General features: G+C 37.7%; 2 protein-coding genes across 6 annotated transcripts; one reads left to right on the plus strand and one right to left on the minus strand.

The window, feature by feature from the left end:
* Positions 1–20,371: 20,371 nt before the first annotated feature.
* On the plus strand, positions 20,372–23,526 carry LOC115437542 (junctional sarcoplasmic reticulum protein 1). 2 transcript variants are annotated; one of them, XM_030160775.1, is made up of 7 exons: positions 20,372–20,491; positions 21,062–21,156; positions 21,684–21,712; positions 21,805–21,880; positions 21,982–22,116; positions 22,199–22,299; positions 22,380–23,526. In XM_030160775.1, exons 2-7 carry the CDS (start codon positions 21,063–21,065, stop codon positions 22,746–22,748), a joined length of 804 nt encoding a protein of 267 aa, XP_030016635.1. In that variant the 5' UTR covers positions 20,372–20,491; position 21,062; the 3' UTR covers positions 22,749–23,526. The 2 variants fall into 2 exon arrangements, with proteins under 2 accessions (XP_030016635.1, XP_030016634.1); XM_030160774.1 differs by having other exon boundaries at positions 20,383–20,491; positions 21,056–21,156.
* A 217-nt stretch (positions 23,527–23,743) lies between these two features.
* On the minus strand, positions 23,744–26,940 carry sf3a2 (splicing factor 3a, subunit 2). Of its 4 annotated transcripts, none has more exons than XM_030160771.1 (8): positions 26,811–26,940; positions 25,708–25,978; positions 25,569–25,615; positions 25,339–25,448; positions 25,187–25,236; positions 24,607–24,747; positions 24,445–24,513; positions 23,744–24,252 (listed from the first exon to the last, which is right to left on the minus strand). In XM_030160771.1, exons 2-8 carry the CDS (start codon positions 25,903–25,905, stop codon positions 23,977–23,979), a joined length of 891 nt encoding a protein of 296 aa, XP_030016631.1. In that variant the 5' UTR covers positions 25,906–25,978; positions 26,811–26,940; the 3' UTR covers positions 23,744–23,976. The 4 variants fall into 4 exon arrangements, with proteins under 4 accessions (XP_030016631.1, XP_030016630.1, XP_030016633.1 ...); XM_030160770.1 differs by having other exon boundaries at positions 25,708–25,953; positions 26,811–26,918; XM_030160773.1 differs by having other exon boundaries at positions 25,708–25,949; positions 26,807–26,849.
* Positions 26,941–26,995: the final 55 nt, after the last annotated feature.

Consider the following 26,995-nt stretch of genomic DNA (forward strand, 5'->3'; position numbering starts at 1 on the left):
CTTTTTCAGAGTTTATATAGGTCCACATTTTACAGAGTTAAATTAACATTTTCATTGGAGTTAATTATTTAACACTATGCCAGAGTTGCCTTTTTAACTCAGAAACCTGAGTTAACTTAATGCTGACTGATTTAACTACATTTACATAAATGATAAAAGGACTGAACTTATATAGTGCATTTTCTACACCTTCATGGTGCCCAAAGTGCTTTACAATTCTACACACACACACTTGGAGCCAGGATTTGAACTGCCAACCCTTTGGTCATTGGACAACCTGCTCTACCAACTGAGCCACAGCTGCCCTTCATAATCTCACCGACCTGGGTTAAATTAACCCATATGGATTTATTATTTACATTGTCAGAGTTTCTCCTTTAACTCAGAGTTAAATTAACACCATGAAAGTAACAAAAATAACACTCATTTTACTTAATTTTCACTCTGAAAGTAGTGTTAATTTTAATCATAAAAATGTGAATCCATTAAAAATGACTTAAAATTCAATGTGAACAGGATGATTCAAAGAAAGCTGATGCATTTTTTTTTTAGAAAATTTATTTTTCCTCTTTTTTCTCACTGACAGTGACAGTCTGATAGAAATTGCACAGGTTCGCCTGGTTTGAAATGCAGGGGCCAGGCAAATTAACTATGGAGAGATGCAAAACAACATTTCTCCTGAGTTAATTTCCACAGGCTTGACTAACTTTTTTCATTAACCCTAACTCTGAATGACATTTAACTCACAGTGAATTAAAACTACACTTTGAGAGTGAAAATTGACTCTGAAATGTTTAACCCTGAAATTTCAACTCTCCAATTTTTGCTGTGTATGTTGTACAGTGTTGCTGCTGTCGAGGAGCAGAGGAGGTTAGCAGAACTCAGAAATGAGTATGAGCGTTTTCATTGAAACTCAGACCTGAGTCTTCAATGTCACAATCTATGCATTGTGGCTCTTATTAGCATAGTAATGGAGTTAGATAATATCAAACAACAAAGACTCCAACACAAACATAAACACAAGCAAATGTCTCATGAAAAGACCTTTAAAGATTGAATAAATAAATACTGAAAAAGGTTTGAGTTAAAAACTCATGATACAGTATTATCATGGGTATCAGTATTATGTGTTTTTCACAGTATTGTCATAGTATTTTTTATGAAATATTACTAACTCTGTTATAACATTGGTTTATATAAAGGTGCTCACAACTGTGTGTGCATATTGTGTGCATTGAACTAAACTAATGCCTCTCCAAGTTATTACAACTGTCAGAGACAAAAAATGTGCTATCCTTTTAGGTATCTTGATGTGGATGTTTGTGTATTCGTTTTGTGCTCAGGGCCCCATAAGTGTGTATGTGGAGGCAAAGACGTGTGCGTTGATGCATAGCCCATTCTTCCTCTGTGCAGGACATCTGATAATAAGCCAATCACCGGCACTGATGGAGAGGGTTGAGTGATGAGGACGCTATCTCCCAGCGGAGAATGAGACTGAGGGGGATAGATGATGATGCACTGATGCAGGCTGGGCTGCTTTTGCTTGGCATGACCACCTAACACCTGAGACCAGGGCCGCAGCAACTCACACACAGCTGATGCAGGCCTCATTGCTAAAGAGAGCACATCCAGAGTGAGTTATTGCCCAAACACAAGCCTTGGTGAAGAAAATCACAGTTTGTTTTTGTTTTTTATCAAATCTGTAGAAAGGTTGATAGTTCTGGCAGAAGTTTTATTAAGTCTAAGCTCTGTTTACATTCACTGTGGGCACCAATTATCTTGTGATATATTAACAAATTAACAAGCGCTTGGTCAAGCTTCATGGCATTTCATGCAAACAGAAAAGAAAACTGATAAATGAGGCTCAGGTTCACATTAATTACTGCACTCTAACTGCAGTCAGAAAATAAATGGTAATCTTATTTTGTTTTGGCACCTGGCAGGGGACTCCTACGCACTGCTGAAAGGGAAACAGTCTTGGCCTATTATTACCAGGTCTACATTGATCACCTTCTTATCACCAACTGCAGGTCCACATAAACATAAAGACACAGAGAAATACACTATCTAACCGACTTTCCATTAGACAAACACTATACAAGCACATCCTCTCCAAGCAGCCTTTCAGACAGCCTCAGTATTGACTGTATATTGATTGTTATGTTCTACTGTTATTCTGTGTTCAACTGTACATCTGAGCCCTGTTTTTCCTGTTAATGATAACATACAGCGCCTAAAAAAGCACAGCTTCAGAGCACCAAAAAAAGACACAAATAATCACAGAAATTTCTAAAAGATTTGTGATGACATTACAGGGTCACAATCATGCAAATAGCCCCAAGGAGGGATGAATCCACAGAGGCAGCAGTAAATCCTTCCATGCAGCTGTTCACACATGCAAAGAAATTCTCTAAGTGTAAAATATACTCAGCTGAACGGGGGATAAATCGGACTGAAAGCATCCCTCCTCCCATTGTGTTGGAAAAGACTAGTTCTGTGTTTTCACCCATCGGTGTGTACAAATATGCACAGGCATGTACAACAGGCGCATGTGCTCAACAAACAGGCAATCAGTAATCTGTTGTCAGGTGCCAGCAAACACACATTGGGCATAACATTCGCATATGTGAGCCTGCAAGAGGAATCACAGGGGTCTGTCTGAGTGCCTGCAGTGATGAGATAAACAAGGGATGCTCATTTGTCACTGGTTGTGTTTCTGATGCTGAATTCTACCTTCCAGGACAATACAGGCTCATAAGATACCAGGGCACAGTTCAGTTCAATTATCGTCTACTTACCGCCATCTTCCCCCTCCATAGTTTAGCTCAGCTTTTTTCCTCTGGCTGCCTCATTTCACAACACAAATATACAAGCTGAGACCAGTGATAGAGCAGTAAGGAAGAAAATACTGGGAAAAAATCCTATCAAGGCATTCACAAAAGCATCAGTTTTGTATTCTTGTTACCTTATCACAATATGAGCCAAGTATTATTTAAAAGAGATAAGTTGAGGTGTTACAGCAGTGCCTGTACTTTTCCCCTAAATTGTATTGCTTTTCATGAGGGTATTACACAAGGGATAATGTACAGCAAGCTTGTCATTATGGTGGCATAAACCCTGAAAGGGTGGTTCGGGATATGACCTCCCTTAAGGGGTTTATTTTTGCATAATGACCAGCTTGTTGTACATTATCGACCTTATTACATAACTAGTTACTAAAGAAATCACCCATTTGACAAAATTATGTAAAAGTGATTTAACTGAACCACTAAATAAATTATTCTGTAAAAGTTCGAACTGTGGGATTCATATGCCTCTGGTATTTATATGCCATCCCATATATACAGATGATACATGAATGTTGTAGGCATTCTGTTATACAAATAACACAATGTCATCACTGACCAATCAGAATTGAGTATTGAGCAAAACCAAGCAACAAAAACATGTTTATACAACATATTAGGGCTGCTTGATTATAGAAGAAAAAAAAATCACGATTATTTTAGCAATAATTGAAATCACGATTATTAAAAACGATTATTTGTTAACCTTAAAGTTGTTTATTTTTTTCTTGCAAAACAATGTAAAATATACTCTTTAAACATAAATAAAGCTTTTAACCACTAAAACAAAGTATGTGCACTTTTGTACGAAACAAAAAAATCTTTGAATGCAAATAAGTGTACTGTAAATTCAAGTATGTTTCCTTTTGTAAAAAAATAGTGCACAGTAATTAAACTGCTATAGACTTGCCATAGAACTGTAGCAATATAAAAAAAAAAAAAACCTCACGTAAAGTGCAAATTATAAATTCAAGTATGTTCAATGTAGTATGAAACATAGTAAATTCAGTGGCGTGCCGTGAGGTTTCAGTTAAGGCCTTCTGTATACACCAGCCATCTAGAATACATACGTTAGGGTAATACGGGTTAGGTTAGGTTAATACGGGAGTTGCAGCGTAAAGAGATTCGGAGACTGAAGATTGCATTGCAGACGAAGTTGTAGACGGAGTTGTTTTTATGCGTTTTAGTTTTTCATAAGATTATGATCAAGGTCGCAGTGGTTAAACTTTAGATGGTTAAAAAGGTTTGTTGTGTTACCGGTCGGTGCGGACACAACTACGACACACTTTTTGCACATGATGTGTTTTTGCTCTTCGTCTTCTTCATCAAACCCAAAGTGATTCCATACAATTGAATTTGACTTGCCTTTTTTGTTTACCAAGCACTTCTGCTGTGATTCTCTTGCCATTTTTCCAGACCGCTAGGTACAACTTTCCTCTTGGGGTGGACCTGCCGGCTAGCTGGCAGCAGTAGCTTAGAGGGGGGCGGGGCAGAGCAGCTCATGGTAGCTTGCGTGCGCGTGAATTAAACAACTCAAAATTAATAATCGTTTTTTCTCGATTACATAATTTTTGTAATCGTTGCGTGTAATAATCGAAATCGTAATTGAATTTCGATTAATTGCACAGCCCTACAACATATATGAATAAATGCACATTAACTGATTATTTCATATTTTCAAGGTGTCAACAGATCATAATGCTTCTTAAAATGAGTATCTCCTCAGACTGTCTCAGTTGTCAACTTTCATAATAACATAATAACATCCTGCACACTAATTGCTATGAAGAGGACAGGCTACATTGTACCTCAGTAAATGGGTTTCGTTAAAATGTCAAGCTAATTTTAGGCAAACTTTTGAAAAGTTATAAAACACAAGAAAAAAGAAAGAAAAAAAGGGAGAAGAAGAAGAAGAAAATGTGAATTTTATGTTTCTACAAACAGGTTTGAGGTGATAAACTGGGCTGTGTAGTGTCATCAGAAGGAGGCAATATGGATGACATTATGGTTGTCTGTAGAAAACAAAAGAGATGAAGTTCATCATTCTGTATCCATTTTCCACCTAAAATGGCTGGGGTTTTCTGTTTTCATGATTGAAATAAAGGAATTATTTGGTCTCTTCATCGGTCCGCCTGTACCATTTTCTGTTCACACTATATAAGCATATCCAAAAAGAAAAATTTCCAGTCTGCCAATCAGTCATATGGGTAAAATGTTCATTACTTCAAAACTCACTGAACTCTTTTTAAGTGCAGTAACTCTTTTTAGAAAAAGACAAAAACTCCATCAAGTGAGCATAAAAACTTTCTTATGAAAGATGGAACATTTCCTGTTTTGACCTTTAATTTCTTTTCTATGTTAGAAACATGGCTAAAGCCTTTCCTCTGCTCTTCAAGGCTTTGTATAGCTAGACCTATCTCCACATTTCATTAACACTGTGCCAACGCTGTAAATCAGTCTGGCACCCTCTGCTATCTTCAAGAATGTGAGTAAAAGTTGTCTGAGTTGATGGCTGGTTCTTGGGTGACACGGAGTATAGGATGATGCAACAGTGTCAGGAGCAAAGTTGTTTAATAAAAATAAAAATAATAATAATAATAATAATACATCGGTTTTATGTAGCGATTTTCTAAGTACTCAAAGACACTTTCTAATAAACAAGTAAGGGACAAACACACATCAAACGGGTAAACAGATATGGAGTTAATACTAAATGTTTAGATGAAACATGTTCACGAGGTCGTATTAAAATGACTAAATCCCAGCAAAAGATGACAGCCCAAATAAACATGTCTCTTTGTCAAAATTTTCCATTTTCAGGCTATAGTTGCATCTCAGAGTTTGTTTTGTCACAGCAAGGGGGACTTTAAAGTGATGACGCACAGATCAATGAAGAAGAATGACAATCGTGCTTCTGCGGAATGGAAATATTCACCTGCATCATGGCACAAAACTTCCACCAAGACAAACTACTGCTCCTTTATATTAGTAACTATATGTAACCACAACTCTGGGCCATTTCTTGCTATAGGCAGAAAATAGGACCAATGGCCCTGTAGCTTACCAGCCAAATTAAAAGCTTTGGGAAATGTATCCAGATGCCATTTATTATCACCCAGTTATGTGTATGTATTATATTACAGAAATAGCCCATGTTTTGGTCATATTCCATTCAGATCTGTCAGAAATTCAAATTCCAACTTGATATCATTGACAGTTACTGATTTATCGTATCAATCCACTTCCTATCTCTTATAATGGGAAAATTTTTCAAAGTCGCACCAAATCCAGAATCAGATCCCGATCAAAATAATTTCATCATCGTAAAGAAGATACATACCAAGTTTGAAGTCAATCAGAACTGTAGTTTCGGAGAAAAAGACAACTGAAGTTTTTTCCCCATAAGAGCCCATGTTAAATTTTCCGTAAGTTCCCGGGTCCAGAAGAAGATCCTGATCAGCATGTGGCCATTATGTTTTGGTCATCTCCCCATCAGGGCTGTACTGTAGAAATTTCAACTTGATATCATTTATAATTACTGAGTTATTGAATCGATTCACTTCCTATCTCTTATAATGGGGAAATTTTTCAAAGTCGCACCAAATCCAGAATCAGATCTGGATCCAAATAATTTCAGTAGTTTTTGTTGACATGATCATAAAGAAGCTGTATACCAAGTTTGAAGTCAGTCGGAATTGTAGTTTCAGAGAAGAAGACGATTGAAATTTTTGTAACGGACGACGGACGACGGATGACAGACGACAGACGACGACGACGGATGCCGCATGACGACAATAGCTTACGGCCTGTCGGCCAGTAAGCTCACTAGTCGAATGCCTAGGGCCCCCAAGCCACCAGGGGGCCCCAAAGCTGCATGTTCAGCCTCATCTGAAGAAAATTTAAATGTCCTGTCTTTATCTGCAGCTATCTTATGTGTTTATTACATCCCTTATATACCTAATTAAATAAATGTAGAATATAAATAAAATAAATTTAAGTGACAAGCTGTGGCTGGTGTTTTTGTGGCATTATTAGATCTTATTCGTTGGACCTCACTGTCACACAATTTGTGACGTAGTGGGCTGCTGACAGGTATGATGGGAATGATTGACAGCTACCCACCTATCATTCCAGTTAGCGAGAGTATTAAACAAAACAAACACTGCAATGGCATCAAAAATAAGTTTTCTCAGCAGTTGTTGTATTTTCTTATTTAAATTAAGCATTATTTATAAACACTAATAATCTGTTTTATTTATTGACATATAGAGGATTGTTGTTTTCCTTGTATTATAGTTTTTTTAATCAATTTAACTTGCCTGATTGCCAATTGCCAATTTAACTTCAGATGTTTAATTTTAACTGTAGCCTGTTTTGCTCATGAAGTGTAATAGACTGTAGCATCTTAGTAGACCATCTAAAGGGTTTAGGAATCTCTTCATCATAGTTTGACAAACTAGCGGTCCCTAGACAGCATCTTGCTTAGGGACCCCACAAAGCTAGAAAAAGCCCTGCCACAACTATTGTTATTTTAAAAATAGGACCAATGGCCCTGTAGCTTACTGGGCAAATTAAAAGCTTTGGGAAATGTATCCAAATGCCATTTATTATCACCCAGTTATGTGTATTCATTATATTACAGAAATAGCCCATGTTTTGGTCATATTCCAATCAGATCTGTCAAAAATTCAAATTCTAACTTGACATCATTGATACTTCCTGATTTATTGTATCGATTCACTTCCTATCTCTTACAATGGGAAAATTTTTCAAAGTCGCACCAAATCCAGAATCAGCTTCAGATCGAAATAATTTCAATACCTTGTGTTGACATCATCATAAAGAAGCTGTTTACCAAGTTTGAAGTCAATCAGAACTGTAGTTTCGGAGAAAAAGACAATTGAAATTTTTGTAACGGACAACAGACGACAACAGACGACAGACGACGCCGACGAACGCCACATGACGACAATAGCTTACGGCCTGTCGGCCAGTAAGCTAATAAAAATGGAGTCAAGAACTGACCATCTCCCCAGCACAACACAGACCCAACTCAAAATTCATCTATGTATGTGATATATGTGTGAATTTTGCATATTGTACCTTTTCAACAATTATCAGACAACTTTCCGTATGATACATCATCTATTCTGCAAAGTCCAATCACACAACTTGTTTTCATTACCAGCAGACATGTTCTTGTCCCACTTTCCAGCTCCTGTCAACCCTGCATCTCATTTTATCATTGTAATGTCAAAGTCAAATTAATCATTTATTGGATATAATAAAATACATAAAAAGCAGGAATATTGCTTTGATTCTGGAAGTGATATACTGCATGCATAGTATGTAGGAGTCAGACAGAAGAAGAAATGAGAACATGCAGGAGAGAAAGATGGATAGAGAGAGAAAAAGTGCATCTGCCCGTGTTATCTCTTTGTGCTTTGATCTCTGTTGCTATTATCCACTTTTGCCTGCGGTCAAGTGTGCAGCTGTCATGGCTCCCCATGAAACAAGAAGACAAGCAGAAGGGGGTTCCTGTTGAATGAGGGCTGTGATGAGTCCTCAAGTCTCCACTGTTACTGCACACAGTGTATCTTATGTAAGCAGGAGACGAAGGAGGGAAATTCAGAGGGAGGGCGCAGAAGACAACTAGCAGAGAAGAAAAAGAAGGCAAAGAGAAGAAATGTCAGGCAGTCATGAGAGAAAGAGAGAGACAGAGGAAGACGGGGAGAGCTGTCATCATAAAGACTCTGACTCATTCCTACTGTTCTGGATATAGCACTGAGCTGTGAGGCATGTAGCTAATGTACGACAGCTTGAGAACAATTACATTCCTTCAAACCGGGATTAGGCTCATAATGTGAGAGAGAACGGACCAGTCTCTAAAGGAACTAGACTGGGAAAGAACTCAACATCCTGGGAGACTGCCACCACATGATCTAGTTAGAAGTTATTTTTCTCCTCATTATAACTATAGATATTGTTGCAAAATGCTATTTTGTTTTATCAATATTTCAAAGGCTTTAAAAACATTTCTCCTTGAAAACTGCTTGGTTGCAGCTTTAAATATTTTGGAAAATATTAATATTGCATCTTTGCTTTGAGATTAGATGTTAAGGGATTTACTGTATCCATAAAGGAGGGCTTTATGTGTGAACACCAAATTGCACCAGCAGATCTCAGATATATGATTTATATTCAGTGTGCCATTGTGTCTGTAGTTATCCGCAGAGGCAGTTAAGGGCCTGGGCTTGGCATGTTCTGCTTCTGTAAGTGCCTTCAGAAAGGACTGGCTGTGAAAGCCGCAGTCAAATAGCTGTAATTATCTACAATCAGTTGACAACCAGGGGCTGGCTAAAAGGGCTGCTCACATACAAACACAGGAGAGAGCGAGAGACGCTTCAAGGGGCACGGAGGGTAAAACATTGCAGGAAAGAAAAAGATGGCACAGAGTTAGTTCCCAAATCAAGCAGCAAGGTTATGAAAAAAACACAATATAATTGAGATCACAAATGAAACTGCAGCAGTGAATACTAATCAGACTAGAAAATGGGAAGAGAGCTGAATGGTTTCTCTGAAGCTCTGTCAACCAAAACCCTGTGCAAAAATGCTCAAATCTTCCCAATAACACTTGTTAAAAGACTACCACCTGTTACTTAGTCACATATTATAAACACCAGGTGTTTTTCTTAAATTCGTTCTAGTGGTTTTATAATGTGTTTACAAGCACCAAAGTTAGTAAGAAATGAATCCCAGTGATGCAACTGAACATTATGGTGTTTGTTGGGATATTGTCAGTTGACAGGAATAAAGTTAGTTTGAAAGTTTTCAATTTTATCAATAATGACTTCAAATTTTTGTTCTTTTTGCTTCACAAATGTACATCACATCTACAACAAGACACGTTGAAGACATGACAATAATGTGAGAAGACATTAAAGTGGATACGATAGAAGTCTTTTTTTTTTTCATTTCTTCAGCTGGCCTGCAGGACTGGTCTGTGATTGTGTCTACATCTTCTTCATCATCATCTAAAGAATTATTAGACACTGCAATACCAATGTAAAATCATGATATTCCATGACACAAATGCAGGTCTTATGGATCACTTTAAGGTACTTGCTGTCAAACTCCAGCATCATTAAATTCAGTTTGTAAAGTTGACTTTCACTGTAGTTCATTAGAGACTTTAGTAAATGAAAATATGTGATGAACTGCAACAGCAATTTAAAAATGCCTTTAACATATATACAATGTTCCACATTAACTGGAATGAACTTAAAATAATTGTACTTCTGTTTGAGGAAAAGAGGCAGAGTAGCAGGAATGCTGTGTATTAAGGGTATTTTGTCACACTTTCCAACCTTAAAGCTTTAGATGATTACATTTTCAACAGCACAAGATGAACGGTGCTACTGATGTTTAAGAAGGGCAGAGAGAAATTAGATTCTTGTGTAAAGTGCCTGAATTAGGCGGAGAAGAAAGCTGATGGATGAGTAAGAGGAGATTTAAGATGTTGTCATACAGCAGTCAGTCCTAGATTAGCAAGGGAGGATTAAAGGCAGCAATTTTGGCATCATTAACCTGAATTTACATCTCAGAAGAATGAATGATTGTGCATGTGCTGTTTAACCAACGAAGAGAAGTTTATTGTTTTAGATACTCAGACAAGTGCAATTTCTAGCGTGGAAATAGGAGTTCTAATTGCTTCTCCAGCAGTGCTCCCATTAAAAGTCTGTCTGATAACAGATTTAGTACCAGCAGTCGTCATCTTTAAGGGCATCTGCAAATTCTTTAATGACTGCATGTTTTTATAATAGTCTTCAAAACAAAACCCCACTTGTTTTTTCTCCTCCCTTCCCCCCTCATCACAATTTCATTGTAAAAGAGAAGGCATTATCTAAAAATGATTAGAAATTTCACAAATCCATGAAACTGGGATGAGTTATTGATTAGAAGTTTGTGTGTTTTAATTCCCCTCCATGAACATCCATGGGTGGTTGAAGACCCCCAAAAAGCGATCAAACCTCAAAAATATGCAGAACTAAGAGTGTGTGTTTGCTTGTCCAGACACCAATATTGTGGTCATCACTGAGGAGGAACAATAAATCACACTGCATGAGAACTCGCATTACTCGCCTCCCACCGGCACATAGCCCTCTGCCGAAGCATTAGGGCTGTGACAGAAGCTGTGAAGCATTGGCCTGGAACCACTGTTCTGGCGCATGCTGAAAGGCTAACAGCCTCAGATGAATAGATGGTAATTAATACACATAGCACCCGAGAGACTGCAGCACAATCTCAGGGCAAATTACTTCATCAATAAAATGGCCCGGAGACACAATGAGAGACAGCGGAGATGAGAGTGAGAGGTAGAAAATTGTACATATTAAGGTGTTTGTTCACCAGAGAGAAAAACTCAAAAGAATGAGCGTGAACAAGTTTTAAAAGGTGAAAATTGGAGTGGAAAGGAAAACAGATGCAAAAAAAAAAAAAAAAATCCAAAAAGCAGGACAGACCAAGTCATGTTAGTTGAATGTCAAACTAAAATAAATATAAACAGTGGACTCACTAGGTTATAATCTTGCCATTGTGTGCTTCTGCTCAATATACAGTAATTTAACATTAAAGAATTGGCTGTTTTTTCCCCTTCTTCAAAGACTGAGGTGGACAGAAGATCTACAAAATACGTCTGCCACTAGAAACTGGAATTTGCATCCCAGCTCCAGTTAGTTCTTAGGTTTACGCAGTAAAAGAGGTGCGGGATTTTAAAATATTGTGGTTGGGTTTAAGTAATAGAAATAAAAGAGGAGACAAACACTGTAATAAATTACAATTTACAGTAAATACCAGCTGTAAAATTGTTAGCTAATTACTGTAAATTACAATTAATTATATTATATTACAAGATACCATTTACAGGTTTTTGCTGTAAATAAATTACAGCAATGTATTGTTGTTTTATATTAGAAACATCCATTAACTGTATTTTAGTTTTTTTAGTTTTGACTGCTCCAGTTTGACCTCTTACCGCTAACAGCACTAGCGGCGCCTGGACTATCAGAGACATTTCCAAACGGGGCTAATGCTAAGCTAGCGTTAGCTTAACTTAATCAATTTTTCACTAGCTAACATTTGCAAAAACAGTGCATTCTAAGTCCCACACCCCGTATTTTCCGTATGAAACACGACTAATTGATGTAAAATAATGTGAAATACAGTCACTCACACAAATAAAGAAACATTATTCTTACTAAAATCCTTGTTTTGACATGTCTTCGTTACACACTGAGTTCAAATAGACATCTACACATCAAATTACATTGCAGGAAGTTATTGAATCACATTTTAATTTTGTGGGCTAATGTCTTACTTACATTTTGTTGAGTGGATGGATGTGGGGTTCGCTCCCCTGTGTTCGCCTTCATGTCCTCTTTCGTGCCTTCTAATTCTAACAGTGTGTGTTTATTGTTTGCAGTCAGGACCAAGTGAAAACACAACCATCCTGTAATTTTACAATGTGATACTGTGGACAAATGCTTGAGGTTACGTGAATATTTTACCCATAATGCATTGCGATATACTAACTAATATCCTAAACTATGGAACGATCTGCCTCTCCATATCAGACAGGCTTCCTCTCTGTCTGTTTTTAAATCCCTTCTTAAAACCCATCTTTCCTCCTTGGCTTTTGAAACCATGTGAGATGTTTGAAGGTATTATCTTTATTCTATTGTTTTTATTTGGTAGTGGTTTATTGTTCTTATTTGTCTATTTTATTTATTTATCTATTTTGTTGGTTTTAATTGTATGGGTTTTTAATCTATCTTGTATTTTATTCTTTTATTTGGGTTTTATTTATTCTTCTGTATAGCACTTTTTTCTTTTTGTACAGTTTCTATGTCTTTAAATCTATTCTGTATTTTATTCTTCTATTTTGGTTTTAATTCTTCCTCTGTACAGCACTTTGGTCCACTGCAGTTGTTTTAAAGTGCTTTATAAATAAAGTTGGATTGGATTGGTTTGGATTGGATATACAGTTACACCTTGTAAACTGTTAGAACAAGAAACTACTTTAATTTTTTACGCTAGAAATTACAGAAATTTGTTACAGTGAAGGACAACCCTGGAGAGAACCTCCAGAGACAGACATTAGAGAAGAAAATTTGTCATTGTCGATCATCACAGCAGAAGGATTTGAGTACAATGCCATATCTAGTTGGCAAAAACTGATCAAAACCACATTTCTTCCCATTTTTCTTAAGGTATTGCCACTCACTCCGATCAAGAGCTGTTTCAGCATCGAATGACAGCACATCACAGGAGGTTTTAATATTGTTAGAGTAATGAAAAATGTGAGGAAATCAGCATAACTTATCTCCTGCCAGACATGACTTAATAAAACCAGCGTACAAGCTTGGTCAAATGTGCCTCAGTTCTGGAGGCCACCACTTTAACATAAATCTTTACTTCAGTACATAAAATACTTAAGGGTCTGTAATTACAGCACAGAGGAGGATCTTAATTCAGCTTGCGTTAAATGGCTAATAAATGTTAAGCCATGTTAAGCAGCCCTAAAAAGATCGCTTTTCATTTTTCTTGGTTTGAATAATAAATAGTCCTTTTTCTGTATTAAACCAAGGCTCCCCAGATAACAAAATCATTATGGCTTAAATCTGGCCCAAAACTGGCATGCCATTTGGCAAAGTTCTGAGCAGATGTATGGGCCCTAAATGGCCTAAAATAGGCAAGCCAAAATCAAACCAGAAGGAAGCCAAAATTCACCCAAAACTAATTGCGGACTTCCAAAATATAGCCATAATTGTCCCAGAAAAGCCCCAAATCCCCATAATCCAGCCAAAAAGTAGCCAAAACTGACCCAAAGAGAGGCCAAAAGGAGGCCAAAATTCACCCAAAATTTGTGTTGATCATGCTTTTAAAATGAAGTGGGGTTTTCTTCTGGGTAGAAATTCCTGCTCTTTGTGCAGTGTTTTGGCTTTACAGAAATATGCCAAAACACAACCAAAACACATCCATATATGGAATAAGATGTTGCCACTCTTTAGTCAATCTTCTGGCTTGCCATAAACAGGCCATACCATCCCAATACTTGATCCCGCTCTTTGCCCAGTCTTTTGGTTAACCAGACATATGCCATAACGCAGCCATGTATTGCTGGTGCTTTCATATCTATTATGGATAACCTTAACCATACCACACTTAGGCCTAAAGGTTTTCATAATGCCAAAAGAAAGCCAAAAATGCCAAATGTATGCCATAATACTGCCAAAATATTTGCTATCTGGGTTGCAATGAGACATCGTGCTAAAAATGATTGGTCGATCTAATACTTATCAGATAAATGTCAAATTATTATTATTTTTAAGTTTAAGAGTTGATATTTGGTTGTGAAGGTCAAAACAGAATAGACCAAATGGTGCCAGGCACAACAAACCCCACCCCTCGCTTGTATTGTAGCTAATTTTGGCATCGATCCAGCTGATGTCATCTTGTCTATGCATGTGGTGATGTCAGCATATCAGTTACTTCTATATATGTGCCAAGTTTGAAGTAAATTGAAACAAATTTGATATTTTATAAACATTTGAAATTTTGCCCATTATAAGTAAATGGGAGGGGAAAAAAAAGATTTACAAAATTCATAAAAAATTTGAACTTTAACCTACTTTTCCCAAACTGTAACCACATCTATTCTGGGTCACTGGCAATCTATAAAGCAAATTTGGGATGAATTCAATCAATACTTTTGCTTCTAGAGTGTTAACAAACAAATAAGCAAACAAAGAAACAAACAGTCAAAGAAACAAACAAACAAACAAACTGAACCAAAAACAATACACCTTTCCACCCCTTAGGGGGGTGGAAATAAAAATAGATCATGCATAGAATATAGTGGTACATTAACAAACACTGTGAAATATTTAGCAATTTATTTGCATTGTAAACATTGTAATCCCCAAAAACAAATAATATATTGTGATATAAAATTATATTACAATAGTGATACCACTAATCTCTAAAAAATTATATCCCAATATGCCAGGATTATTATTGTTTTCTGTCTTTAAAAAACCAGGTGATGCCGACACGTGAACCTTTAATACTGTTGTTTTTGACAGATGTTGTTGTTACTATAGCCTTAACACCTTAAACACTGTAGACACTATAGTACTGAAATACATGTATCTAGAAATTTTGATACACAACACATGTTAAGAAACACTGAGGATATACATGTAGCTGTAGTTTGCAGAACATGTTCAATGTCTACATGTTACTCTGGTAAACAGGTTGGATCTAAAGTAGACTGATGATGTGCCTGAACCTAATATTCAGGATCAAATACAACCAATTAGGTTACTCTTGCCTTTTAAGAAATCCAATATCTCTAACCAATTACTCCTCTGTTCTCTCTTCTTTGCCTCTAAGTTCTCTCATCTTCCCTCGATCTCTTGTGCACTTATCCTATAATGATGAAACAAGGCTTCAAGACATTTGGGGAAAAGAGGAATAGCAGGAGATGCACAGGCTGAAAATCTTTCACCTAATCTTCTACTCAAACCACCCCATTCCCTTCACCATTCAGTTTCATCCTCCAGCAGCGCTCCTCTGGGTCAGTATCTCATTCCAGCTCTGTCTCAGATGAATGTCTGCAGACGTTACACCTCTGCTCAGCTCTCAGTGATGTGAGAGTGAGGGACAGATTATCACATTGTTTGGACATATGGACATTTATCTGCCTGAGGGCACAGTCTGGATTACAGCAGAGGGCTCCCCCGTGAACTTAGCAGGACTCGCATTGATGATCCGGTCAGTTACATGTTGCGGTCTCTGAAAGATCAAAGCTGAGCAGAGCTGCCTGAAGAGATACAGAACAGCAGAAAAACACAGGAGTCCCACAGTGGCTCCTTGAAGGAACATGAAGGTTTTAGATTGAGATTCAGAGTGAAAGGCTTGCAGCACTAAGACGTATGACTGAATCCTTGTGGATCTAGTGTCATTCCTCTTCAAATGCAGGCTCTACTCTGTCAGCATATCAGAGGAGGAGGATGTTATACACACAGGAAGATATCTATGCTGGAGGGAGAGCTGGTGGTCCTGGGAGACTTTCTGGTAAAGGATGATTTGTAGCTTAACTCTAATAACTTTCTCTCAGGATGGCTGCTGCTTGTTTTTATAGCAAACTTCACTTACAATGATCTAGTTTAATCTTTTAAGTCTTACATATAGTACTGGGTAAAAAAAAAAAAAAAAAAAAGGCCACCTTTAGCTTTGTTGTTTTTGCAGGGTTGAAGTGAAAATATATATTTATTTATCTTTCTTTTCAGATACAACATAAAGATACAGGGAATATGTGCACAGCCTTAACCCATCCTATCAATACATGTAAATAACTGGTGTAAAATGCAGTTCGTTATCTTTTCTTGGTGATCAGATGTGACCCATTTGGATGTTCAGAACCTTTGTAGTGAACGCGGAAACACCATCATCTTCTACAACATTGATTCACCAGTAAAACCCACGGAGTTGGATCAATGACAGTGGATGGAAACACTTGGTTTATGTTTGGTTAATGATAGATTTGACTAAAAAAAGGATCAGAATCAGTTTATTTGCCATTTGCAGAAAAACTGCATTGGAAACGAGTTGCAAGAGCTCAGCATAAAGAGAAATGAAAGACAGTACAAGGTTAAAAAAAAAAAAAAAAAGAAAAATTACATGAATAAGTCACTTTTTCTTCAGTTTTTTGTTTTTGATATAACAACCATCTACTTTAATCTGAGCTTTAATGAACATCTACATAATCAGAAAATGAAGTAGAGGAAAATACCAGATTTTTTACTGAAAAAATGCAAAATACAGAAGATAATGTTATAAGAAATGGTGATAAATCACTTAAGAAATGCTAAATAGAGAGAAAACTTCATTTGTGAACTGCCACTAAAGTAGCACTGGATCTTTACGGGTTAAAATGCACACAAAAAATAACTACATGTGTTCTAAATGTTGGAGTCACTATTTAATGGTACCCTTGACCCCATGACAAGAGGCGACACAAACAGTTAACAAGCAGAAAATCAATGCAATAAATCTCATATTGTCTGAACAAAAGGATTAAACACATGTTAAGTGTAAAGGGAGGTCACATTAAATACTACCACTTCAGTTTATGGAAGCTGTTTTTTTTCCCCAAAACTTTACTTTTTAATGCTGTACATATTTCCTATGTATTCAGGTTGTATCTCAACCCATAAACTCAATGCTACTTTGTGGCAGTTCCCAAATGATTTTTCCTCTATATTTAGCTTTTCTAAAGTGATTTATCCCCATTGATTGTACTGTTGTCCTCCTTAGTTTGTGTTTTTTCATTATAAATCATGTATTTTCCTATATTTAATTTTCCAATCATGTAGATGTTCATAAAAGCTCAGATTAAAGTTGAGGGTTATTATATCAAAAACAGAGAAAACTGAAGAAAAAGTGACTTATTCAGCAAAGATATCATTAACTGAACATAAAAACAAGTGTCTACAACCACTGTCATTTATCAAACTCCATGTTTTACTGATAAATCAATGTTTTGCATTTATTACAGAGCCTCTGAACATCCAAATGGGTCAAATCTGATGACCATGAAAAGATGACAAACTGCATTTTACACCAATTATTTACATGTATTGATAGAATCAGTGGATCAACAGGTATTAAACAGTTTAGATGAGCAGATGATTTTGGTTGCCTGTGGCTGTTTGGATCTTTATGGGTTTATACAGAGACTGAGCAATGTATATGTGTGGTCATTAAAACTGAAGTAAACCGTCAGACCTAATGTTGGCCTATAGGACCTTTGCAGAGTACTGTATGCTGAGCCATGGAAAACATAGTTGATGTCAGAAAACATTAAAATGATGGTTGATACTGTTATGGCTTATTTATAGGGAACATAAAAAAAAAACATTTATGCAATTGCTTTATCTTACACATACAGTTTGAAGTCTCTGAAGAGGGTTGTACTGCTTGGTCAGCAACCTAAGGAAGACAAAAACACTCACAAGTATCTTCAAAGACAATACAATTTAGCCTCATACTTTAATACAACACAGACCAGAACATAAAATAAATAGTGACCATATTTCTGATTTCAACATCCAACATGCAACCTACATTATGCTTGTCCTCTGTATGTGAATAATTTGAATAGGAAGTGCTGACGCTGCTCCATAGAGAGTTGATTCAGTGAAGCACAGCAGAAAGAGCTGAATGAAACAGTTTGACGGCACCATAAATAACATTTCTGGAAAATGCTTTGAGAGGAAAGATCTAGAGAGAATACATCATTCTCTGCGACTGACAGGCAGCCTGACAGCCTCGTCTCCGTCTTTTCCAGCAGTCATTTATTCGGCCCTGCTCCCACTGGGCGCCGGACAGTCAGTCTGTCCTCTGAGCACAGGCCCCATTATGTAAGGACAAAGGCCGACACAAAGCTTCACCCAACCTGGAAATCTCCTGTGCCTGAATTAGGAACGTAGATATCCGCAAGCGATGTTTGCTCACTTTAATGGGCACAAAGTGTCCACAGGGGGTTTGTGTTGCCCTTGAAACATTCTTTAAGACTTTTGCTCAAACAGGGCCGAGTTTCACATTTTTTTATCTGCTGAGAATAAAACTGTGATTACTTGTTAACATTAAAGGAAAAATCTGTCTGCCAGCTCAGTGTGAGTTGATAGCACACATCTACAAGAATAAATGTGACCTAATAAAATGTGCCTTTCAGTCAGCGGTAATTGAAAGAGCTGTTCACACAGATGATGCACCCTAACTAGTTGTGAGGTTGTATTCTTGAGACTAATGAACACTGACAAATCAGCAGGGAGAGAGAGAGAGTGCATTTGGTCAATTAAATCTGCAGGCAAGCTCATTTAAAAACAACAATAAAGCTCAATGAACACAAGATGGCAAGGTCCTGTATGCTGAAAGGCACTAAATCCCTAAAGTCACCTTTGCATGCTGTTAACAAGGAAAATAATGGATTTGCTTTGACTAGGTGGGGATCATTTCTCTTGTTGGTGCAAAGCACTGAAAATAGACCTCAAGTTATTTTCTATACATGAGCTGAAATGTTTTTGCTTCACAAAAAATCCAGGGTCACCTGTAAATTCATTGAAAATGTGTTTCAGAAGATAAGGTTGAAAAAAGTTGTGTTGTGCGCTGTTGCCCATAAAGTTGGAATAATTTTATTTTCAGATTTCCAGTTACACTTTAGCTATAAAAAATAAATCACATTGTCAGACTCACAAGAAATAAAAAATTTTTTTTCCGGCTTCTTGGACAACGGTTAGATAGATTGCTAGTAGTGTTTGTTTATATTGATTTATATTGTGTAAATAACATGAATTTTAATGACTATTTTTTTTACTCTGATTTAGAGACCAGAAATAACTTTAATAACAATAATCATGATCTTGGGAAATGATGTTAATAAAAACTTTCCTGACATGTTTACTTTTAATTTCCAGCACCAGTAGTCACAGATGATTCAGTCTGTCTACACTGTGTCATATGATGTGACTGTGGGGACCGTTTGAGACCCCCAGCCATCCTTTAGTTCCATCTACCCAGAGCAGAGGTTACAGAGCTTATACCCAATTCAAAGTGATGACTGACGGGTACAGCAATGTGTGATTCAGCTGGAATTGGGCAGAGTACCAGCAAAGGTATGAGTCATCAACATCGCCACAAGTCTGTTTACCAACACTTCATCTCTCCTCCCACATAAAGGTGGCTGTCTACCACCTCACCTTGATGTAACCCAATCATCTTTACATCTGTTTACACAGCCTTTTATTAGTGGCCTGTATATCATATGCAGAGATGGATTGTCCTCAGAGCTTCACAACAAACACTCACAAGATTAAAATGCATACAGTACTCCCCTCATCTCATAGACAGAAAAAACAACGCAGATGAAGAAGCACTGCAACATTGACAGAATATAATCTGTTCAAAACAACAGAATGGTTGTATGTGTGTAAAAGTATTTGATATTTGAAGGGGGAAATGTGTGAGCTGTTGTGTTAATCTATTTGATAACTGGTGTGTTAGAATATATACAGTCTTTATCTTTGGAATCCCAAGTAGCAGTTTGTAAGTGCAGTGGCGCCCTCTGCTGGTTAACTACTGTCAAGAAAGAATGGAAGGCAGTCAAAACATCTCATTCCACTGGTGGCACCAATTATACAATTCAGCTATCTGATAAAAAGAGACCAAAATAGATCATTATTATTTGATTAAATTGGTATGAATCTGTACAGCCTGTACATTACTATAGTTTTGATACAAACATGCATTGGATTTTTTAACAGACTGGATCTTAAGCAAAACTTGGTTCAACTTGTCTCCCCTCCCATTCTCGCTTTAGGATTTGACAGCTGGTAATGTCAACCCTGGCTCCGTCAACGCCTCTGACTGACACTCAATGCTTTTTGTTTTTTCATTCTCAAGCACCTGTGCTTGGCTGTCAGACTGTTCAGAGGGTGACTCTGTTTCTATCTCTGCACAGGAACAACGGCTCTGACAAAGGTTTCCCAAAGCTGCCCAGGGGAGCCCAAATGTCGAGGCAGGTAGGTCTTTGTTTCAGTGTTAACTGGGATCAGATGTTAGGTTCATTACCGAAGAGGTTAATCAGCCATACAATAGTAACATCAAACTTTTCTGTATATTTCTATGCAGTATAAATCCATCTCTCTCCATTGACATTGCTTCATCTATTTATAGAACCACTGGGACATTAGCTCAATGCCGTTTAGAAATGTCATGTAAGGCATAAGGGACTCTCAGCATTCATCTGTAAATGTGAAGGTCATGAAAGTGTTTCAGACTGATTTATAAACTAGAAAAGTTAACCTTTTCCTTGCATCGTTTTGGGCATCCAGACACTGATTTGGACAGTGGAAACAGCTTTTTTTTTTTTTTTTTTTTAAACACAGAAATTATGAATATAGAAATATTATGTGTACAGTTAAAATTGTCTTGTGATTTGCTTAATCGAGACAGTAACAACCCACAACATTTACCAGAGCATCCAAACTCATTTTTGTGTATCATGTACATATCGAAATCTACCAAGAAATTCTTAAGCCTGCTCCATTTTGAACAATTTCCATCCACATCCTTCTCTCTCTCAGGATAAGGATGGAGGAAAGCTATGAGACATTTGAGGAGGAGTTAGGGCCACAAAGAGCAGATCCTCCTCCACAGAAGCCTGTTCGACAGATCCGCAGACCAGGTGGCGACGCACAAATACACACAAAAACACACACAGACTGCGCTTAGCCTGTTTGTAAAGTTACATCCTTCAGTCTTTGTACATATTTTGTACAACTCTATAAATACTTAGAGGCAGGAGCACTGAGAGCCACTGAAACATGATCCGTGGTTCAAAGGCAACATGGTGATAATGCACCTCAGATGAGCTGGATAGACGGTTGGTTCATCTCACCTAGCAGTAGGGTCAATAGATCCCACTCCCACTAAAGAAGCCAAAAATACTCTTTTGTGACAAAGCTGTAGAATCTTGGACCCTGTGGGTGGACGTTTTCTTGACAGGGTTTTATCTGACATAAGAAGGTTTTTGTGCATTAAAGGTTAATGACTTCAGATATAAAGCATCTTTAGCAAAGAGGAAACAGCAAATATGCTTTAAAAATGTAGACGAACAAAATCCAGATTGTGGACATGTTTGTTTTGGGGTTTTATTTGCTGTTTATGTTTTATGATATTGCCCATCAGTAAATCTCCATCTGTCTGTTCCAGAAATGTACAGCACCAGGAAAATCAGGGAGGTTAGTTAGAGTATAACCAACACATGGCACTCTTACTACACTCACACTTATTTTTTAAGCAATTTGATGTGTTCCTTGTACATCTCCAATAGGAAATAGCTACAGTTCCTCTACAAATAAGGGCAGAAACAAAGACTTTACCAAGAGAACCTACCTTCACCAAGACAAGTGAGCTACACCTGTATTCTGACTTCTCTATTTCTTTCATCATTTTCTGAATACTTAATGCAAACACCCCACTTCTTCCTTTTTTTATGTCTTTCCTTTAGCATCATTGCATAAAAGTTTTACTGTCCAGAATGTGAGCCAGACTGAAACACCATGGGAGAACGTTACTCTGAACCGCTGTCTGTTTGTAGCCATTACTATCCTGGTGCTCACCTCAGGGTTTCAGAAACTTCATGGTGAGTAAACCTATACATGTCAAAGTTGATTATAAAGAGTGAAGTTGTATACTTGTCTTGATTTTATCATTTCAACATACAGAAACCTTGCGTGGTCAAGGGGCAGCAGAGGAGGAAGAGGAAGATGTTGGACTGACAGTGAGAAATTCAGGCTCATTGCGACGTAGAGCATATTTACCAGAGGTAAAGCAGTAAAGGAATAACTCTCTCTTCCTAAAATTAACCAGTAAACATTAACCACACATTGTACTTCACTTTTTTAGCCTGAGACATCACTATGGGAAGTCATGTTTTGGTGGCTGCCAGACCTTGATGATGAAGATGATGAGGAGGAGGAGGAGGAGGAGAATGATGGTGAAGTAATAAAAGGGGAGTCAAAGAAAGCAAAAGGACTGAGAGGTCTCAGAAACAAACCGCTGCCAGACAAGACACTTATGAAGAAAAGAGCTGGGAAATCACGAGACAGGAGAGGCAAGAAAACTACAGATGAAGAAATCAGCAAAGATAAAAAGAGAACAAAAAAGGAGGAACTTGAAGAAGCAGGAAATAATGAAAATGAAGGTGAAGAAAATGAGCAGAAAGAGTCCAAGAAGAACAAGAAGTTGGAGGGAAAAAAGGCTCAGAAAGTATGAGATGATGATTCTGTCTCCAGTTTGTAAAGTAGGCTTTGTTCAAACTAAAGCCATGAGTGGCCCCTACTGATTTACTGGTTCATATGTGACTCAGATGGTTTTTTTTATTGTAACAGTACAAACAGCAGAAAAGACTTTTCAATTCTTATTTGGACCATTTTCATATGTGGTCATAAATCAGATACAGGCCTAATTATTTGCAATAGACCCTCAGTATGTACAGATGTAATGGAAGTCATATGACACCAAATTGAAACTGGTCACATTTCTGCACTGGTGGGAATCCTTCAGTAAAAACAAATATACCAGACAACTGTGACAGAGGTAGTCAGTGAAGGGGATGCTTGGTATTTGAGTAAAGATTTGGGGTGACACTTCCATACAGGCAAAATTTGTACGGAAGTGTCATATCACCCAAAGTCTATGCTTGAAAGCACCAAATGAGAAGTAGTTCAGAACAGTGATCAGTTTATTTCACCCTGGCATCTGCTGTTGGTACAATTTAGATAAAAGTGAACCACACAATAAGCACCAAGACTTGCAATAGCCCTAAACCCAACTACAGTATGTTGCATCATTTATTAAAATGTACTGAATTCCAAAAGATTTTCTGCTGTAGCTCTTTGTCAATACTGACAATATATGTACTTAAAATTAAATGACTGAGCACAGTGCAGCTTTTGTTCACTCAGCCAGAGGGAAACAACTATGTTTTGGAAATGTAATTCATCACTAAACTTGTTCGCATAAAAATTAAAATGCTGCCTCACTGCTGTCACTTGTTTTGTTGCTGAATTATTGTTGTATAAGTGTTGCACCGTCAATCATAGCGAAGGGGCTAAACATGGTGAGCAATGATAATTGACTTATTTAACCCTCTGGTCATCTTAGATGGACTGAACTAAAAACACTTCCTAAACTGTGACCCGTTCATGAGATTACCGGCTCGATCATAAATCTTCTGTGTTGTGAAGGAAAGATTTACTGAGGTAAAATGTCTTTATACACAGAATTTATTACAAAAACAAAATCTTAAAAGTTGAACTTTTTTTTTTCTTTTAACACAGCTCCATATCCAGAATCAAAGTATTTATACAAAAAAAATGGTGTTACAACAGGCTGCTCTACACATTTACAAGGACCAGAAACATTGTATAAAAATCTACTTAATATGGACACTGAAGATCAAGCAGTGTTCGCATGATAAAAGCCAACCCTCTGTAGAGGATCAGTTATTGGACATTGGCATGCCCTCAGGAGGGGGAGGTCTCATTGGCATTGGGGGCATAGCCATCTGAGGAGGTATCTGGGGGGCACCTGGGGTACCAGGAGGGAGAGGGGGAACAGCCATCCCTCCTGGAGGAGGAGGGGGCAGACTCTCATTTGGTGGGCGAGGTCCAACCCCACTCATAAGAGGAGGGGGGCGCTTCACCCCTGCTGGGGGAGCTGGACCACTGGACTGGGGTATGGCTTTCTCCATTTTGAAGTGGAACTGCAGGAAGAACTGGAAACAAAGACAACAAAGTTGAGTTAAACCAATTTCTTGATTCTCTCAATATAAAATACTCGACTGGATTTGTAGGGAAAAAATGCTTGAGTGTTTTAGTCTCATTATTGCAACTTACAGTATTTTCTGTTGACATGAATGACATTCACGCTACTAAAGCACATTGAACTAAACTGAGTTCGACAGTACCTGTTTCGTGTCTCTGTTCCAGTGTGTCCAAAAGCGGTTTTCTGCTTTATCAATTTCTCTACTTGGTACCTACAGTTGGAAAGGTTTGTTTAGTGTGTGCAAGAAAAAAAAAACATTTCAAAAAGTTCAGGTGAAACAAACTGAGGTAAAGCTCCTACTCACTTTGAAGGCGATCGTCTCATATGGTTCTGCAGCCAGCAGCAGGTACTGCCAGCGACGGTCAGGAGGCTCAATGCGCTGTTCATAAGCAGACATGAAACGATGCCTCGGCCCAATACCTTCAGCAATCTCTGGGTAGTCAATCTGACCGACAGAAAAAGACATACAGCTCCTTCACTGTCTTTTCAGTGCCCACACAATACTATACAGAGGAAATGATTAAAGTTTACGGCTTCTTCATTCAACCGGCCAAAAAGTTTTTCCTGCAGTCTCTCAAAAGCTGCAGTTATGTGAACTTCTTCTTTGGTCTGGCAGACTGTGGAGCAAACTTAGCCAAACTTAACAACAGCATCTGCTCTGCTCTGAATCACACGTTTGCAAGTTCCTCCATAAAGAGGAGATGCAAATAAACAGTGGGATGTGCCTACAGCTGCTCCAGCTGGCGAGCATAATAATTTGAACAAACTGAATAAATGTGAGTCTCATAAAATGGGCTTTAATTTAAATTTGATTTGGACAACCCCCCCCCCCCCCCCCCCCCCCCCCCCCCAAAAAAAAAAAAGTTTCCCTTAAATATACTAACCTGGAACAGTAAAGACTGCTGTCCAGTTTCTGGGTCCCTCTGTTTGGTTACTGTGATGAAGACACACAACATATATTAAAATACCATGCAACTCGAGTTAATTTATCAATATCAACTTGAAGGTATAATGACAGGGAGAGAATGAACCATACCTTTATATCCCGGTCGACCAATTTTGACAAACTTCTTGACCTCCACTTTCACTTTTGCTGGAGCTGGCTGAGCAGGAGCCTCTTTTGCCTCTTTGGCAGCTCTCCTCGCTCTAAAACAAAAAGTTTCTTTTAACTGTTGTTGCAATTTATTACCTCTTAAATTGCAATTAAATTGCAAACAAAAGAAAGGAAAAGACAGTAATTTGATACTACAAAGACTTTTTACTTACAAATTGGTCTGATGTTTCTTTCCTTGTGTGTGAGCCAAGTAGCTTCCCTGTAATAAGAAGGTAAAAATTGTAAATAAGTTGTGTAACAATTTTAGCCAATTTCAACTTAATCTTAGAATCTTGTCAGTCTGGTACTTACCTCATTGTTATGAAGCGTCAGACAAAGTTTGCACTCATACGAACCTAAATGATTCTTCATAAAATAGGGGTCTTTATTTATGTCAATAGTCTCCAGAGCCAGCTGGCGTAGCCGCTCTCGCCTGTCACGATTACTCTCAGATGCAGATGCCACCCCACCACTCCCCGTCTTCCCACCAGCTCGATGCTGGAAATCCATCTTTGCGAGATGTCAAACGGTCAAGACAGGAAAGCTCCTCTTGATTACCAAGGTGTGTAAATAAAGCATACAACTGTTGAGGATGGAAATTCAAACCATTACTTAAGTCACAACAATACAATAGCGTTAACTGAGGTGAAGTACAACAGATTTGTGAGAGCTACTTATGTTGTATGATGCATAAACTTTCGTGGTCAATGGTTTGAATAGATTTTGACATGGAAATATTTTCACGTAAATAGATATCCTATATCTCTGTTCGACATATCATTTAACACATCTGTTTTACTTTTTCTATTAATTAGTGTTGCTACAGTAATACAGTACACGTTGTGGATTTCGTACATACTCGTTCAGATATTTAGAACCCTTTCCCCTGAATACAGGTACTACAATGGCTGCATTACATGGAATCTAAGGCGTAAAACCAACGGAGCTGTCACCCTGTCGATGCAGAAAATGTTTTTTAATATATACATTGCACAAAAATCTCTCACCCTGGTGAACAGGTTTTATGTTTAACACTGAAAAATAACCTGCAGGCTTGGTCTAATTGCTGGATGTTAGGTATCAAGACACCACGTTCGTTATTTGACGAAATACTTGAGAATATGCATAACATGACACAGTTTTTCACAGCCATGAATTTAGAGTGTTTCGTCACAAGGAAACTCAAAACAAAGCCTGTAAACGGCCACTGTAGCGTAAGAGTAACGTAAAACCTGCTAGCTTCATGCTAAGCTAACGGCTAGTAATGAATGGCTTTACCGACTCTGAAGGATCAAACCACTAATTAAATGTATCTAGCTGTGTAAATATGATAAAACATTCGAACTACAACACCGAAAATGATAAATATGTCTACAGACTTCACTTTAAAACTTTTATTTCCTCAAAACACTCACCAATATCACAACGTTCAGCTCACGCCAACTTTGGTCGCTCCGCGCATGCCCATCGCCCAAGTGACTTCTTCTTCGGTTAGTACACGTTGGGAGTACATTACCGCCACCTCATGGACAACAATCACAGCAACTTTATCTGAGGGAACCTGTCAGGTAGACAATAATGTGAAACATATTCTTTGAGA

The sequence above is a fragment of the Sphaeramia orbicularis genome, chromosome 17, assembly GCF_902148855.1.
Source record: "Sphaeramia orbicularis chromosome 17, fSphaOr1.1, whole genome shotgun sequence".
NCBI classification, from domain to species: Eukaryota; Metazoa; Chordata; class Actinopteri; order Kurtiformes; family Apogonidae; genus Sphaeramia; species Sphaeramia orbicularis.